The sequence below is a fragment of the Heloderma suspectum genome, chromosome 2, assembly GCF_057233095.1.
Source record: "Heloderma suspectum isolate Gila_16-S chromosome 2, 16-S_ref, whole genome shotgun sequence".
NCBI lineage: Eukaryota > Metazoa > Chordata > Lepidosauria > Squamata > Helodermatidae > Heloderma > Heloderma suspectum.
The window spans coordinates 340594149-340612864 of NC_139459.1; the positions used below are offsets into that span (position 1 = coordinate 340594149).

The window sequence follows — 18716 nt, forward strand, 5'->3', positions numbered from 1 at the left end:
TCTTATAGGCCCCTTCCAACCCTACTATTCTATGATTCCGTCATAGAATCATAGGATAGTAGGGTTGGAAGGGTCATGAAGTCTTTCTTCTGCCATTGTGATGATATGAAAACAGAAGCTCTCTCCACCTTAAGAATTAAAAACTTCTACTTTAATTCTGGAAAATACATTTTCCAAATATTCTTTTTGGCTAAAATGTATTATATTCTGGAAATATGTGGCCTGATTTCTAGTAATGGGAATGCCAGAGATGTTCAAGTAATTTATTGTAACTGTGCTGGGAATTTTTTTGCTACTCTGGTTTTGTCAGAAGTCTTCTTCAACCAAACAGGCCACTTCTGGGAACTCTCAGATTTTTAAAATGCTAATCATGTTTGAAAGCTCTTGAGGTCTGTCACAAAAGCATTCATAACTAAAACATTTATGCAGATATGAGATTTTTGCTGAAGTCCAAGGTTATCATTTCTGAATAATGAATGAAAATGTTTTAAAATGTAACAACCAATGCATTTGGGGGGCTGTTTGTGCTGGTTATTTCTTTGTTCCTCTTTTGCGTAAAATGATATTCAGCCCCCTGATGATTAATTAAGTCCATGTGTGTTCTTGAGAACTGCACATTCTGCAGATGACTCATATTTTGGAATCCCGACTGTGGCTTGTCCTCAGCTAGGTTGTGCTGGGACAAAGTACTTTACAGGGGAGAAGCAACAGGCAGGAGAAGGGATGCTCAGCCCTCCCAGTCATTTCCCCCTGCAACTCCTCCCCCAGGTGCTTTTTATTTATTATTTATTTATAGCATTTTTATCCCGCCCTTTAGCCAAAAAGGCTCCCAAGGAGGGCTTACAAAGATATTTCTTAAGACATTTCTTATTTCTTTTTCTGTCCCAGGGTTCAAGAGCTACATCTGCAGTGAAAGCACAGGTCCAGACACCTGGCAGGGGTGAGCGGCAGGGTAAAAGCAGCGGGAAGGGTTAAGCACTCCATTCCCTTACTCTGCTTTTCCCTTGTAAGTGGCCCTCTCCCAAACTGCTTAGGAGAAAAGAAGTGGCTGCCAGAACTCAAGGGCTTTTCTAATTTCTACATGAGGCATTTATTGTGCGCTGATCATTCCCTCCTCACAGTTGTTTATGGGTTCTTTAGATGACATCGTGACCCTCTGGGTTCACTTCTATGTCTAACCAGCACTTTCAGTGAGTTTTTTTAGAGCAGGGGAAATGGGATATTATTTCTCACAGTGAAGAAAGCGCAATTTCCTCATGTGTATTTGGGCTATTCTGGTATACCACAGTGCCACTTAGAGGTTATGTAGCAGAAAAACAGGAAAGGAAACGCTCCTCGGGTAGTGCTCAGATCTCAATTCAGCGATGAAACCAAAAGTAGATACAGTGGATTAACCGCCAATTAACAGCTTTCATGTAGAAAAGCACTTAAAAGAAAATTAGCTGGCCACAGAACATGCAGCTTTGGCCCAGTCATGTTCTCTCGGCCACAGTTTCCAGACCATAAAATAGCCTTCCCCAACCTGGCGCTCTCCAGCTGTATTGGGCTGCAACACCCATCATCCCCAGTCAGCATGGCTATGCTGGCTGGGAGGATGCTGGAGTTGTAGTCCAACATATCTGGAGGGCACCAGGCTGGTGAAGGCTGCCATATAAAGTAGTGTCCTATAACCTAGGGCTGTTAAAAGGAAGGAAGAGGTAATGATTGCTTAGTTCTTTTTTTAAAAAAAGCTCTTCTCTGCAAGGGAGGCAAGAAAAAGATGTAATCCCGTGTCTAGCAACACTCACACTGAGGCGAGGTAGGGGTTGGAAACAGCAACTCAAAAATCATCATTTAGAGGAGCCCCTTCGTCCCCATGGCAAACCAATTGTGGCACCTGCTGCCTTGCCTGGCATTTAGCTTTCAGCACACATTGGCACATGTCATTTTTGCCACATGTAAGCACTAGTCTGGAGGCCACCACACGCTTTGCATTGCAGTAGGGATAGTTCACAACAATATATTGTTGCTGGGAAAATCCATTCCCTCCCCCCTGCAGCTATTGTGAGAACTGCAGCTAAGCTCAGAGGGCACATGGCAGCCTGAGAGGGGGGTGGCAGATGACATCAGCACCCCCAGCTAATCCAAAACAGGCACTTTGACCCCATGATCCCTGCTTCCACTATACCACCGGCCATATGCAACTAGGCCCTTGGTGGTCACTACCACCGGTGAGGTCTTGTCAAGCAGTAATTTGCCACATGTGCATACACAGGTGACCACTACCTCAAACTAAGAATCCTATCCATTTCAGGAACACAGTTTAATGTAAGTGACAGTGGAGCAAACCGAGAAGAGTGGAAACACCCTCTCTGTGAAGGAGACGTTGAAGGTGAAAATGTGCTGCATGTTGTCAGCGTTGTAGAAGGACACCTCTTCCCCTTCATAGTCTAAGTAGATTCTAACTTTGCTGAGCCTCTCGGGGAGGAAAATCGGGGTGCGCTGAGGAGTCGTGACTGCCCAGTACCGCCCGCCATTTTGCTGCAACGCCCAGATACCCTCTTCAGGACAAAACTGAGTCAATCCTTTCCTCCGCACCGATTCCTTGGCCACCCCGAAGGCCCAGCCATCCGCAGACCCCACCTCCACCTCCCAGTAATGCCTCCCTGTCTTGAAACCCTCTGTGGCCAGGACTCGGGAGTTGGTGTCAAAGCGTTTGAGGCTGTCAGGTAGATCTTGCTTCCTGCAGCCCATCCTCACACTCTTCAGGTCACCGGAGAGGATGAGGAGGTGGTTGGCCGTCTCTGGATCCAGGAGCAATTCCTCTAGGAGGCAGGAGAAGAGCATTAAGTTCATCTCTTGCAGCCATGGCAATACTAGTGAAACAAGGTAGCCAAGAGGGTTTGGGAATGCCATCATTAGGGTCACCCAATTTTTCGGCATTTTTCATTGCATTGAATTCTTCACCATTTTTTTCTCATCACTTTTTTAAAAAATTGGTTATGCATACTGAAATGAAAACACAGACTTAAGTAGAATATCTTTTACTGAACCAGCCTAAATCAGTGAAAGAGTATAGAAGTTCAGGTATCACAGAAACCTTTTTGCCCCATGAGAAGTACCTGTGAAACTCAAAAGTTCACAGCACTTTGACCCCATGATCCCTGCTTCCACTACACCACCAGCCATATGCAACTAGGTCCTTGGTGTTCATATGGAAGGCTACCTTCCATATGAACATACCTGTACATTAAGATATTTCTCAGAGGCCCTACTCCATGCCCACACTATCAAAAGTATGGTAGGTGGCCACGCAGTACAAGACCTTTTTGTCAGTGGCACCAAAACTGTGGAATTCTCTTCCTATGGAGGTCTATTTTACTCCGTTCTTGTTGGCCATTAAGCAAAACTGATTCTCTTCCAGAGAACCTGTTGGGCTCACTGTGTTAGCCATTACTGCTCCTGTTTTTAATTCTTTTGCCTACGCTGATTTTCATATTGGTTTTTATTGATATTGTGTTTATTCTATATCGCAGTTTTATATATTTTTCTTAGCTGCCCTATGGATCTATGGATTGAAAGGCAGGATATAAATACAGAAAGAAAGAAAGAAAGAAAGAAAGAAAGAAAGAGAGAGAAAAGCTTTATTTATATTCCTACACCAACCTAAATTGTTCTGTTATAAAAGTGATTTAGACAGCAATCCTATGGTGCCTGGGAGGGCATCCCAGGGACCATAGGGTTGCTCGGAAAAACGCTTCCGAGGTCGGAGACAGTGCTCTGACCTTGGACGGGGGAGTCAGAGATCCGACCCCAGACCCCTCGCAGCCAGCACAGAAAGGGCTGCCCTCTGAGACCAGAAAAGTGACCAAGGAGGAGGAGGAAGAGGGGCTTTCTGGTGGGCGGGGAGGGAAAGAGAAAAAAGAGGCCAGGATACGAGATATCCTGAGCCTCCTCCAGCCTCCTTCCCTCCCCCTCCAGAGTGCCTTGCTAGACAAGGTGAAAAGCCTATCTAGCAAAAGTCACCAAACACAGAGGACAGGGAGCCAAAGATCACCTCTGCCACTCCTCCTGCCCTGCCAGCTTCAGCACAACAGGGCATAGGAATTTCGGAGTTCGGAGGCTTCCAAGCAGCAAGGGCACAATCGATGGGATTGCGCCCTTTATCTACTTTGTGTTTCCTTTTCATCAGGACCAGTACAGCAACCATGAGCTACTGAGCAATGTCTACATTCAGTGACATTATTGAAAAACAGAAGGATCTCGGGGGGGGGGGGTAATATATAGTAGAACTTTGAAAAATCACCTTAAAAAACACTTCTGGATATAAATGTAAATTATATGAACACAGCAAATTTATGCATGCGAGATCTGCCTTGAATGTCCATTTATACAATTTGCTTCTTGAGAAAGTCTATTCAACTTCTAGCATTTACCTTTCTCGCCTTTCCCCAGTTCGTCCCGCAGATTATCTGAAAGAAGAGGAAAGCCACCAATGAAAGTCAGGACTAAAAGGCACCTGAAAGAGTTTTTGTCCAAATATCCTATAATACTATATCCAGCATTTTTCTCCAGTTGCATGGTTTATTTTTGTATTAATATTCTGCTTATCCAAAATCAGGGCTGAAGAGGCTGTCCCTTCTCTGTTTCCATGTTCATTAGAAGAGGTGTGGGGAACCTCTAGCCCACCGCCTAATTTCATGTGGGTTTCAAGGAGGGGGAAAATGTGGTGGTGGTGATGGAGGAGGAATCAGGTGGCAAAAGGAGAGTGAGAGACAGAAAAGGGGGCGGGGCAGAAAGAGAGAAAGGAAAGGGGTTGGCACTGCCCACCGTTGGCTCTAGCCAAGTAAGATGCAAACCCCCGACAGCTTACTCCAGAGGGACTGCAACCCAGAAACGGAGGCATCATTCTTGATGGTTATAGCTAACTGCTGTGGACAGACCTAGCCTCCATGGACCTGTCTAATCCTTTCTTTAAAAAAGGCATTTAAGAGCATCTCTACACCAGCCTAAAATCCCACATTTAAAACAGGGCTTTCTGATTCTGTTTTAAATGCAGGATCACAATGGACTCCCTTTACACGCACTTCCTTTCCCCCCATCCTTTTCCCCCTTATTGGAGTCTGCCATATGTTTCATTATACAGCAGCTAGATGGCGCTGTGATCTAGCTCCTCTTGTTGGGGCTTTTCCCCTTTTCACCAAGGGAACTTAAGTGGAACTCAAGAGCTGTAATTTGAGAGCTCATTATCTCCAATCTATTTTAAAATGGAATAAAGATCATTTAGTGCAGGAGATGCCCTGGAGCTTAACAGCATCATCTAAGGGGCCATCAAACTTCCCTGAGTGAGCAATCTCAATAGCAGGGTAAAAGCTCCATGTGAAGAAGCCCTAAAACAGCCGCCATCAACACCACATCCTGTGGCAATGAATTCCAGAAGCTAATTTGGATAATAACGCTTTGAGAATGGCATCAGTTACATCATCTTCAGTCTTTTAAAATTTAGTAATAGTGATTTCTATTCTTTTGGAGACTAGGGGTACTTGGATGCCCTCTCATGAACAATGGCTGCTAAGTATGCTGTGGTGGGCGAGGGCACATGAGTTGGTTTGACTGACTGACCAGTTGTATTGTTAATTTATTTTTCTTATTGTTCTCTGCCAGCTCCAGAGCCCCCATGCCTCAAGCCAACCTTGCTTCTTCATTGCTAAAATAGCAATGATAATTAAATGGAGAGGGTGTTGCTTTTCTTTACCTTTGAATTTCTTTAGCGCTCCCTTGAGGACCACAGTCTTCAGAGAGAAATTGCAGATATGACCCTTCATGTCAGAAGAAACAGGGATGGGCTTCTGACATTTAAGATCGTCACTCCTAATAGTTTTAAAGACATTACAAAGTTTACCAGCCTGATAGTTATGATATGCAAAACAGCCAAACTTTTACCTCACAACAAGAGAGTTTTCATGTCTGAGGTTAAATCACCTGTGTTTCTCACTTGCTGGACTTATCTGAAAGGGAATTTAATGGGAAAAGGGGAAGCAGAGGGGAGACATTTGTAATGCAAATGAGCACTCTCACCAGTGTTGGTTTTACATCTTGCATTCCCAAGCAGCTGGAGCACTTTTCAGGCAAGTCTCCAGAGTGAAAAGCACCCTCAGCCAGACCCTTGGGTGGCAGTTAGTGACCCATTTCCGAGGGAGGATAGAATTTCACCCCAATGGCTTAAGCAAAGACCTTGAGCTGACGTGAATTTCAGGGCACATGGATGAACAAAGAATAGCTCTTCTCCCCCTGCCCCATCTTTTTTTCCTGTCTGACACCTGCCAGTTGCACTGCCTATGTGGGTGAAGGAAATCAGGGACCTTCAGAGCAGGGAGGATCATATTCCCACCCAAAGACATTCTACAGAGCCTGGGATTTATGCTGACCCAAGGGAAATATGCAACAGTCTGTGGCACGCAGGCTCCTGCAGGTGTATTTCTCTGAATGGCTGCCACTGACCTTTTACAGTTGATTCATGAACAAAGAACGAGAGTGGGTAAAATATAGCTCCCTACCTGGTAAGGGCACTTGCCACATCCTAGAAGAGAAACAGAAAAAAACAGAGTAATGGGGCAACGGCCGTCTTCTAATATGTCATCCATACTGAGAGTTCCCAAAACTAGAGTCATGCCTTGGGGTCTCTTAGCACCCAACAGGCTCCCTGTCCCTCCTGGTTTTAACTGCATTTTTAAAGAATTTTTAAAAATTATTAATTTTTAACAGGGAGATTGCCATGATGCAAAGCGCTGCCTTCCAGTACCATCTTCATTTGGGTTTTAAAGAGTGGTTTTGTATTTTGGAGCACAGACCCCACCTCTTCCACATACTTGGATTCCTGGGCAAGTTACTTTTCTTTTAGTCTCATTATTTTGCCTTTTGGGAAATAGGTATTTTCTGACTAGCCATGCCCACCATGGCAGCCGTTTTATGAATGATCAAGCTCCCCACCACCACCATGGCAGCCATTTTGTGAGGGTGCCCAAGACACTCAATCAAAATTTCAAATGTGCTCACTGATCCAAAAAAGTTGGGGGTTTTCCTCCACCTATCATTAAAACCTGCAGGCTTGCAGAACTGGTATTTGTGACATTTTGCCTGAACTACACAATTTCAAGAAGCATGCATTCATATTTTTATACACTGCCCTTCAGTCATATTCACAGGGTGGTTTTCAAAAAGAATAAAACAATTAAAATATAAACTCTAATAAAGAGAGCCAGTGTAGTCTTGTGGCTAGTGTCACACTGGGACTTGGGAGGTCCAGGTTCAAGTCCCCACTCAGCCATGAAGCTCACTGGGTGACTTTGGGCCAGCCACTAACTCTCAGCCTCACTTACCTCACAGGGTTGTTGTGAGGACAAAATAGAGAGGAGGACCATGTAAGCTGCCTTGGGTTCCTTGCACGAAGGAATGGGGCAGGATATAAATGTAACAATAATAAGTAAATATAAAATAAAATAAAAGCCGTACAATCATGAAAACAGCATAAGATCCAGCAGGATTAAAGTTGCACCTCAAAAGCTTGGGAAGATAAAAAGCGTTTTGCAAATTTCAAAAAGACATAAGGAAGGCTCCAAGCAAAACTTCTCTGGGGAGAGTGTCCACCACTGAGATGGCCCTGCCAGCCACCTACACCTGTTTATTGTTTTACGTTGTTTAAATTCAGAGAGCTTCGGCTATTGGGCGGTATAGAAATGAAATAAATAAATAAATAAATGATTTTATCTGTATGCCGCCCTGAGATCTTAATGATATCGGGTGGGATACAAATGTTTTAAATAAATAAATAAATAAAATACACCTGCAGGGGCCCCTCCCCTGAAAATCTTAATGTATGGGTAGGTGCATATGGAGGTAAGTAGTCCTTCAAGTACAGCATGCTATTTATAGATACAGAGAAAACTCAAAGGGACCTCAGCCCAGAATTCTGATGTGCAACCATCTCCAGAAAGGAATGCTGCAATCTTTAAATAGGACCAAGCAAGAAACTCCATGCCATGGAAACATTAAGTGTAACTTGAGAGCAGTAATGAGCAGAAAAACGACAGCCAAACACTGACACCAGAGAGCCATTTTTCGGTACAGCAAGTTTCAAGTGATAGAAGAAAAATACTTTATTCAAACACGTTCCCCGCCTCCCCACCAGCTCTCCCCTGCTCCCACGTAACACAGATGTTTGCAAATAGGGTTTCTGAGTTTAAACTTCTTGGCCCTGTTTTGAGATGGCTGTTTAACTCAATTCACCATACATGACAGGGTTGCCAACTTTTATTTTACAAATTCCTGCTCCTGTGCTTTTAACAAAGGCTTGATCTGCAGGCATTGACAAGTAATAGTATTTATCTCCATCCTGTGGCAAGCCTCACCTGTAGATTTATGCAGCAGCTCCAGCTGCTGTTAAACATACAGAAGCAGGAAAAGCTGGTTTATTTAAAGGCTATTTAAATATTAGCAAACACAAACAAGAAACTGACTCTTTTTTCCCTTCTAAGACATCCTACCAGGTTTATTAAGCAATATTCCAGCCAGTCTCACTCTCTCTCATGGAATTTACTCCCTGCTTTACTGAGGTTTTCAAATACAGTGCTGTTTCTTTCGCCCCATGTTCAGCAGCATCCCAGCTCCCATAAGGCTCCCTGGTAATTATTTCTCTCCAAGCATGTTCGGGCACATTGTGCTGCTACACTTTTTGAAAGGCCCAGGGGATGCTGTCAGAAATAAACATGCAAGTAATTTCATCTGTACCATCTTCACTTAAAAGGATCTCATGTGCCACCATAGGGAGAACACTCAGAGATGAGACACGGGGGAATCACCGCCTATTGCCACTGCCCAGACAGGACACAGCTGGACAGACGAGTGGCCTGACTCAATAAGGCAGCTTAACAGGCTCATAATAACCACTACGAATGATGTGTATGTTTCATAGGGAGGGGGTGGGCCAGAAATAAATCTCCAGATGTTTTGGACTTCAACTCCTAGTATTCCTGACCATTGGCCATGCTGGCTGGGGCTTCTGGGAGTTGAAGTCCCAGACATCTGGAGAGCTACTTTCTACCCACTCCTGTCACAGAGCACCTAAAAACAAGGCCCTGTTTCTGAATTTAAACTGTCTCAGCTGCATTTTGAGTTGGCCATTTAATTCAGTTTATCATGAATGGCAGGGAGGCCAGCTTTTTTTTTATCAACTCCTGCTCCTGTGTTTTTAACTATGGCTTGATATGCAAACGTTCAGAAGTGACATAAAAAGACAAACCCTGCCCAATGAATTATGTCCCATTAATGTAAATGGGCCTGCTCTAAGCATGACTAAGTCTGGATTCAACCTAATGTAATTTAGACATAGGGCATCTCTACACCAGCCTAAAACCCTGCATTTAAAACAGGGCTTTCTGCTTCCATTTTAAATGCAGGATCACAACAACTCCCTTTTGCACGTGCTTCCTTTTCCCCTACCCCCTTCCCCCTCCTTCTCCCCATATCTGAGTCTTCCATTATCTTTCATTAATTTCACTCCTCTTCTTGCCACTTTTACTCTTTTCATGGAGGGAACTCAAGTGGAACACAACGGGGTAATTTGATAGCTCATTATCTGTGATCTGTTTAAAAACGGAACAAGAAGCATTTTGTGCAGGAGATGCTTTGAATGATCACAGTGTCATGTAAAGCAGCAGTCCCCAACCTTTTGGGCACCGCGGACCGGTCTTGTGGAAGACAATTCTTCCATGGACCGGGGGGGGGAGGGTGCTTTCGCTGGCAGACTTCCGGCCACTGGGAAGCAAATGGCGTTTGCAGTAATAGGCTACATAAAGATCTACATAGCCTATTACCTGAAGAACAGGGATGCAAATGGCATCCCATTCGCGTCCCAGCAGCCGGAAGTCCGCCAGCGGCCGGAGCCGGCTGGCAGCTCCACAGACTCACCGTGGAGCGGAGCCGGCCAGGGCCGGCAAGGATTAGGGGGGGGGCAGGCGGGATGGATCGCCTCCCCCCACACGGGCCCAAGGTAAAGGGGTTTCTCACGCCCCTACTGTGGCCCGGTTCCTAACAGGCCACGGACCGGTACGCGGACCGGGGGTTGGGGACCCCTGATGTAAAGAGCCCTCAAACTTCCATGAAGGAGCAAACTCAATTGCAGGATAAAAGCTCAGTGTGAAGGAGCCCAGAGTATCGAGAAACAATAAACACTAAGGGCACAATCATATGCACGTTTAGTCAGAAAAAAGTCCTACAACTTCCAGCATTCCCCAGTCAGCCATGCTGCCTAGGGAATGCTGGGAGCTGTAGGACTTTTTTCTGTCTAAACATGCATAGCATTACGCCTTAAAACACTAAATCATTAGTCACATGGGTGACACATTTCTTACAAATAAAGGAAGCACCTTGGCTTGGACATTCTCTATTCTAACTACCAGTATTCCGGTCAGTTCCACTCCAGACATACTCTTACTTTGGCTTGTGCATTCATAGGGGTGTGCCTGGACTTTTCTAAGTAAGAGGGGGCATTTGATCAAGACATTACAGTTGGTTGTGGGCGGTTTCAAGTGTGCAGGAAGCTCATTGCACCCAGTATGGACATCTATTGTGCATCGGGCAATAATTTGTGGATGCTGGTGATAATGGGCCTGCCGGGACATGTGCACAGTTTTAAGTCTTACCTTGAGGAAGTCGAGGATGGGCTCTTGGATTTTCTCCTCCAGGTCAGCAATCAGCTTGTTGAGGAGCGAAATCTCCTTGGAGAGCTCGGTGATGTTCTCATTCTGCCTCTTCGTGATGCCTTTCTCCATCTTGTCCAGCTGACCCAGAAGGAGCAGCTCTTGGTCGTGCAGGAACTGACGCAGCCCCTCAAATTCGGAAAGGACCTTCTGCCTCTCAACCTCTATAGTTTTCTTTCAAACAGACAAAATTAGATGGTCAGCAAACAGCAGGACTAACGCCTTTAACAGTAGCTTGATGTGCAGACAGTAATCATAGTAGGTGATAATGCTTATTTCTAGGGTCTACCTGTTCTATGCTTCACCTGAATACTAAGCTGCTGTAAAATGTGCAAGAGCAAGGGCGTTTTTTTCTTCTGCCAGTGGACAACCCAATTCGATCCCTTTTAAAACAGAGGTGGGCAACTGCTGTGCCCCCAAGGGCAGCAAGTCAGGAGGTGCCTCTGGACCCCCCCCACACACACACACATACTTCTGCATACATACTCATACACTTATGCATGCACACCCACAAGCAGGATCTCTGGAGGAATGAGTGAAGTTAAAATTTAAATGTTCTCAGCCATGTATCCCCATCTGACTTAACACTGCACCCGTTTAGTACTAGCTCGTGTGTAACAGCAGGTACCCACCAAGAGATCTTGGCTTTTCTTGTCATCCTGTGTTTTGAATTCCAGGAGCTCTTGTCTCTCCTTTTTCAAGAAATCCAAACGGGTCTGAATTTGTTCCTAAAATCCAAAATATATATATCTATATTTAATTGTTAACGTTCCTACAGTTTTGAGGCATTGGGGATTTGTTCTGCAAGAGAAAGACCAATAAATACACAAGATAAATTAGACTGAGCCCATGAACAAGTTTCATACAGATATAGAAATGGTGAAGACGTAGGTTCTGACATGTGTTGTTGCTGGATCAGGCTGCAATTCATGATCTATAATTCTATATAAAACACACACAATGTATTATATGGCCATAATTCAAATTATATAGGCTCCATAGTTCAGGGGTTAGAGCACTGGTCTTGTAAACCAGGGGTTAAAAGTTCAAAACTCACTGTGGTCTTTACATGGGGAAGGGTTGCGCCTGTTTTCTTGTAGAAGGTTCCCCAGCTTCAATCCAAGGCATCTCCAGGTAGTGCTGGGAAGTACTCCTTTACTTAGGGCGCAATCCTATGGCCGCTAGTGAGCGGCTAGATGGCGATAGGATAAGTCGGTTTCTGGGAACTGACCTCCAAGCCCGCGCTCTGAGGACAGTTCCCTGAGAACTGACCTCTACCCCCTTCCGCGCTGCCTCATAGGCAGCACAGACCAGCCCTGTGCGCCACACTCCAAAGACGGGCACAGAGTGGCAAAAACAGGGTGTTCCTGGGGGCATGCCGGGGCGGGGAAGTTGGAAATGCCAGTAGGACACATCCTCTGTGCCATCTGGCTACCGCTTCCCGCACTCCGAGGTCCCACAGCCAGACAGCCAAAATTGTCTTTTGTCAAAATTGGCTGTCTAGTTGTAAATGCAGGGTGGCTGAAGCACAGATGGGATGATCCCCTCCGCACTTCTCCTGTCCTGCATTGGATAGGCTGTCACCTCCGAGTTCGGAGGTGGCCACTTATCCCCATAGGATTCTGCCTTTATTTATTATACTTGTATCCCACCTTTTCTCCAAGCAGTTCAAGGTTACTTCATGCACTCCCCATTTTATCCTCACGACAACCCTGTGGGGTAGGGCAGACTGAGATAATGACTGGCTGAAGATCACCAGTTCAGTTTCATGCTGAGTGGGGATTTGAACCCTGGTCTTTCCAAACCTAGTCTAACAAAAGGTGGCAATCCTGTGGGGCAGGGGGCAGATGGGCAAGGCTCATGGGACTCCCACATGATTATACCCTCTGCTTGGGTGTCTTCCGGGAGTTTTGGTGTTCCATACAGGTGAGATGGGCTGAGTGCCAGTTGTGCAAGCCAAAGATCGTTCCTGTACCTTTAAGAAGGCCAAAGCAGAGAAAAAGAGTGCAGTTGTTCACTGCGCCTCCTGCTCCACGGGGCAACCCTACTGACCGCCTGATGAGGATTTGTTACCTCCAGTGTTGAATTTCTAAAATTAGATGTGTCAGGACTCAGATCTGCCTTGAAGCAACACCCTCTGTCTTGGAAGACTAGACACCTAAACTCCCACAAGTGTCATGATTATGGTTGATGAGGGAGATGCAATGTTCTGCTTTATTACTACACATGTTCTAAGGCAAGCGTGAAAAACCAACAGGTTTTTCCCGAAGGCAAAGGAAAAGCAAACAAATGTGTGAAGCACAGGGAACACTAACAGGAATATATAAGAGTACACAAAAATATGGGCTTTAACAAGTATACCGGTTTATAAGAGGTTGTTTCACAACCTCTTCAGAAAAACATTCCGATGCTTCTTCAGACAAATATTTCTTTACAGTGGTCTTTTCCTGAGAAAGACACTTCTTTACACTTTTCTTATTACAGTTCATACAGTTCTTGTTCCAATTAATCTCAGCTGATTCAAGTGAACTCAGGGTTGACCCAGACAACATGAGGCAACTCACTGGAGAAAACCTTCCACGGGGAGATAAATCTCTGCTGATATGAATCCTCCTGAACTTTAACGTTCCACTTGAAAAGAGACTTGGTTGCTGAGACCAGAACCATTTCTTGCAGCAACCTTCTTCAACAAGAATGTTGTAACTAGCTTCGACACATTTGCTATGTGATATGCACTCGAACTACAGCCCTGATGACTTAAATCACCACTCTCCACCAAGGCTAAAGGGGTAAACACACCCACTCATAGCAGCAATGTTCCCACCAAATTTGGAGCCCTACGCATCCCTTGCCCCAGCTGTATTAAAGTAAAAATAAAAACATCAGGAGATCCAGTCACAGATCTACAACATAAAGTATAGCTTGGCCCTGAAGAGTGTAATGTTTTCATGATACACTTATATGAGGGAAGGTTTGCAGCGGTGGGCCGCTGGAGCGTAGAACATGGCTTTTCCCCAAATCTTCTAGAGATGCATCATTTCATCTGCCCTGTCACCTTTCTCAGCTGTAGATCCTATTTTAAGTAACTGTTTACACTGATGATATGAAGAGCAGGCTTGGCTCCTGCTCTCCAGAGAATCCATGTCAGCCTGGGGTCTTATTCCCACTTTGGGAAGCCTCCCTCCCACAAATAGATCAGGAATGTGGTTACTTGATTAACCCATTCCTATCTGAAAAGGGCAATCCCCACAGGACCATGTTTTGAACAGGAAATTCACATGTTGCTATGTGCAAAGGCATATTCAAACAAAAAGATCAAGACATCATCCTTTGAAGCCTACATAAGATAACTGCAGCCTTCAACTTTTGTTACCAGTTTATTTCCTGCACTTTTGATTTTTTAAAAGGTATTTTTTACATACTGCCTTGGGGGCGGGGTGTGTGTGGAATATCCACAAGACGGTTATCAGGCAATAATGTTAATCTCAGTGCCATGAAAAGCTTCACATGCAGAATCCTGCACGCTGCTGTTAAAGGCACAGAAGCAAGCCAGGTTGTTCTTCTGGCCAATTGGCAACCCTAAAAACTGGTTATTTAAGGCCAAATTAAGTCACACACCACTAAAGAGTATGCATATCAGAGTTTTGTGGCACCTTACAGGCTAACAGATGCTAATAATATATCTAGTTGTTGTTGTTGTGCTATCCTTATTATCCTTATTATTTGGAAGGGACATGGGAAAACTCATCAAGTTCAACCTTTGCCTCAAGGCAGAACCTTCCCTTTCTGAGGCAGAGAAGCAAATGGCATCTCACACCACCCCTGCAAGTCAAGGTGCATAGTACCTGAGGCTGGTTGAGCTATTCTGCATCTGAGGCAGAAATCCCCTAAGTGCTTCTCATTAGAAGGAAAAATACAATAATAATAAACTAAGGGAGCAATCCTACCTGGATCGACAGCCGTCTCCGAGCCCAGGGGCAACTGCCTATCCAGTGCAGGGCGAGAGGAGTGGTGAGGAGCAGATCTCCTCCTCACTCCTCCTGCCCGGCTTTTGCAGCTAGACAGCCGATTTCAGCTGTGTAGCTGCGGGACCTCGGAGCACGGGAAGCAGCAGACATGTAGCCAACACACCCCCGGGAACGCCCCATTTTTGCCACTCTGCACTTCTCTTCCAGGCACGGAGCGTGGGGCTGATCCATGCTGCCCATGAGGCAGACCAGGAGAGGGTGGGTGTCGGTTCTCCAGGAACCGACCTCAGAGCACGGGCTCCAAGGGCGGTTCCTGGGAACCAACCTATCCAATGGCCGTCTACCCACTGACTAGCGGCCTAGGATTGCACCCTAAATAACTAACGATTTGCTGCCCTTTCATGGTCCCCAAAATGAGCTGCCTTGCTCTACCAGCCCAGCTTTCCCTGCATTCTCCATTTCTTGTACAGAATAGGGTCCGCTTCCACCCCTTGTTTATATGTGAATGGAGCAAACACATGGGCAGCTGCCCTGTGAAATCTGGTTTGGCCAGTCCCCACAAGCCCCCGACAGCTCAACTCTCAAAACTCAGGTCACAGTGTGCTGCAAGCACCATCCATCCACACTGATCTTGCAAAGAGTGTGAATGGGGAGTGCAAAGAGATTCTTAACCCTTTCCCCTCACATGGTTTTTCTGATGAAAATCCTTCCCTGTCATTTTTACACCTGCGAGGGAAAAGCTATGGGTGCCAATCACAATCTCCTGATCAAGTGTGGTTTGGCCCTTACTTGAATGATCCAGGAGCCACGTGTAGTTTGGCCCTTGAGGGTCAGGCAAAACTAGAGCACATCCAGAATAATGCGATGGAAAAAAGAGACAATGTCTCAAGGTGTAAAAAATATATAGTTTTATTCTTCGAAGTCACCCAACGTGTTTCGGCCCTGTGCCATATATTTTGGGCCTTCTTCAGGGTTTAAAATTAAAAAAATATCTTTGAAAAGATATGTGTCCAAGACCAGTCCCAGGATTTACCTTGGAGGCATCTTTTCAGAGATCTCTGCAGGCTTTTTTTTTTTCTTTAATTACCCCCAAAGAAAGCCAAAAATATATGATACAAGGCCAAAATGCATTGGGCTACTTCAAGGAATAAAGCGGTATATATTTTTACAACTTCCTTGAATACTACAAAAGCGGCAGTCCGGCCCAGTGCTTGGAGTAGGGTGCGATGGGAATGCCAACCCACTTCTGTTCAGGCAGACCTAAAACTACAATTCCACTTCTTTTCAATGGACGTAATTGAGTCTAGTTTAACTTGAAACAAAACCATTCCACTTCCTTTCCCACCCACCCCCTCACACTTCAGTCATTAGTTTGGCCACATCAGGTATAGAGGATGCAGTCCCAGGGCTGGGGGTTTGGACTACATACTCTTCAGAACCTTTATAGTTCTATGGGTTTTATGTGATGGCATCATCCTGATGTAGATCAGAGAGTGATGCCAATGCTTCCTGCCCTCATTGTAGGCCTCCTAGGAAGGAAAACATGGCAGCCAGATACTGAGACCCCGGGCAGGGCACTGTTTCACCTCCAGACCTTCGGCTGGCCTCAGAATTTTGCTAGGAAAGGTTCTGGAAAGAACTTTCACCTCAGCTTTAGTTTTTAGCAAAGAAGAACATGTATGATACTCAGGATGAAGCTACTTGCCAAGCCTGGACAGAATATCAGTGCACTGGCCGGAGAGGACAGATGGACAGATACATACCTTGTACTCCTGGGCTGCCTCTTCTACAGGCACCACGCTGTGAGGCCTGTGGTCCCGAGACCGGTCACACACCACGCAGATCGTCTTCTGGTCATCTTTGCAGTAGAGCTTCAAGGCCTCCTTGTGCTTTTCACAGAGGCCGTCCTCCTCTAGGCCCTTCCCGCCACGGAGGATGAACTGGCTGATGATCTCGGCCATGTTGGCCAGCTGCCTGTTGGGTCTAAAGTTCCTCTCCTTGAAAACCTCCCTGCACTGGGGACAGGGGAAATCAGCATCCAGGCTCTTCCAGCTCTTGGTGATGCAGGTTCGGCAGAAGTTGTGGCCGCACTCAATGGACACGGGGTCTTTGAAGTACTCCAGGCAGACGGAGCAGGTGGCTTCATCTTGCAGGTTTCCCGGGAGGAACACGGCAGCCATGGCTCCTTCCTGGCCAGCAAGAGTGTGGTCTCCTTCTCCTCCTCTGACTGCAACATACAGGGAGCGAATGCTTGGCACAAAACACAAGGTGGGTGTTCCCGTGCCAGAAGCCAGCTGGTGTCGCAAGGTCATCTCCAGAGTCTCTGGTTTCTTAAATTGGCAACAAGCTGTCCCTTGAATTGGACGTGAACTGTTTAGGCCTGTTTAGGGTTTAAACGGAAGGAAAAGCCACAGCACTAGGCCTCATTTGGGTTGGGAATACAGAACAGAAGTTTCCGGAGCCTGCGTTGGTGGTATTTCGTCAGTCTCAGCAGGGATGGGGACAGTGAATCATTGCTAACAATAGAGCTGAGAAGGCTCGAGCTTGCCAGATAAGTCATGCTGCCTGACCTGTAAGCTGTGCTGTCCCCATAAAAAGGTAAAGGTGTCCCCAACCAGTCGTGTCCGACTCTAGGGTGCGGTGCTCATCCCCGTTTCTAAGCCGAAGAGCCAGCGCTGTCCAAAGACGCTTCCGTGGTCATGTGGCCGGCATGACTGAACACCGAGGTGCACGGAACGCTGTTACCTTTCCCGCTGAGGTGGTACCTATTTATCTACTTGCAATTTCTTGCTTTCGAACTGCTAGGTTGGCAGGGGCTGGGACTGAAGACGGGAGCTCACTCCGTCACGCGGCACTCAGGTCTCGAACTGCTGTCTTGCCAACCTTCCGGTCTGCAGTTCAACGTCTTAACCACTAAGCCACCGCGGCCCCTTGCTGTCCCCGTACTAGTCCCATATGTATAACCTAGTGATGAATGGCACTTTGCGCACCCTCAGAGGCACCAGAGTCTCATTTCTCAAGTTCAAGGACTGAGCTGTGACAGCACTGCCTTGGTGAAATATAGAAGCCAGGAGAATCAGCAGAAAGTCCTTGGTTCAAATCTCAGATTTGCCAAAAGTTGACTGGGTGGCCTTAGACAAGACTGTTTTCCCAGGCTTGGCCCCTCTATAATGTGGGTGATAACACTTGTTTTCTTTACAGGGGTGTTGTTAGGATTGCTGAGCTAACGTGTTGTGAAGTGCTTTGAGCACTTAGGGATTGCACTATATAAATATTAAATCAGCATTCTTCACTCCAAATCCTTCTGTTAAAAGCATTTGGTTATAATTCCATTTGGTTATAATTCCTTGTCTCTGATTAGCTAGCATGGCTCATAGCCTATTGGCCGGAACAAGGACGTGGATATTTGTGCCAACTGAGCAACGCAGGCTGCTGGCAGCTCCTGCGCCTCCCTTTTTCAAAGAGCTCTTAAAATATCGTCTGGAATGAGAGAGTATCTTGACCTTTTCTGTGAAGACAACATACAGCAACTAGGTGCATTCTCCCAGTGTGTTAAGGGATTGCAGTGCTAATTTTAGTATTTGAATAAACACAATATACATATCACTAGGATTGGTGCTTGGCCCAGTAACACATAACAGAATCATAGAATAGTAGGGTTGAAAGGGGCCTTCAAGACCATCGAGCCCAACCCCCTGCTCAATGCAGGAATCTAAGTCAAAGCATCCCTGACAGATGGCTGTCCAGCCTTGTCTTGAATGCCTTCAGTGTGGGAGAGCCCACCTCCTCCCTTTATTCCCCTAATAAAGGAATTGCATCTCAACTAGCAAGTTCATGTATCTATATAATGACTTTTTAAATCAGCAAAGACAAACCAAGTAGGGTGGCCACTCGTACATTGCCAAAAAGAGGACAAAAGAGGGTGTTGATTTCCATGACATCTGCATATGCTAATTTATGCATATAGGTACACATTTAGAAATAATTATGATAATTTAAACAAAAAAACCCC

The 18716-nt window shown here is 45.7% G+C and overlaps 1 protein-coding gene across 1 annotated transcript; it reads right to left on the reverse strand.

Annotated features, from left to right (window-relative positions):
• Window positions 1–1212: 1212 nt before the first annotated feature.
• Window positions 1213–18443, reverse strand: LOC146355196 (E3 ubiquitin-protein ligase TRIM7-like). Its single transcript, XM_084830334.1, has 7 exons — window positions 16468–18443; window positions 11369–11464; window positions 10680–10910; window positions 6537–6559; window positions 5735–5850; window positions 4416–4451; window positions 1213–2804 (listed from the first exon to the last, which is right to left on the reverse strand). The coding sequence occupies exons 1-7, from the start codon at window positions 17014–17016 to the stop codon at window positions 2290–2292; spliced, it is 1566 nt and encodes a 521-aa protein (XP_084686460.1). The 5' UTR covers window positions 17017–18443; the 3' UTR covers window positions 1213–2289.
• Between the last annotated feature and the right edge of the window lie 273 nt (window positions 18444–18716).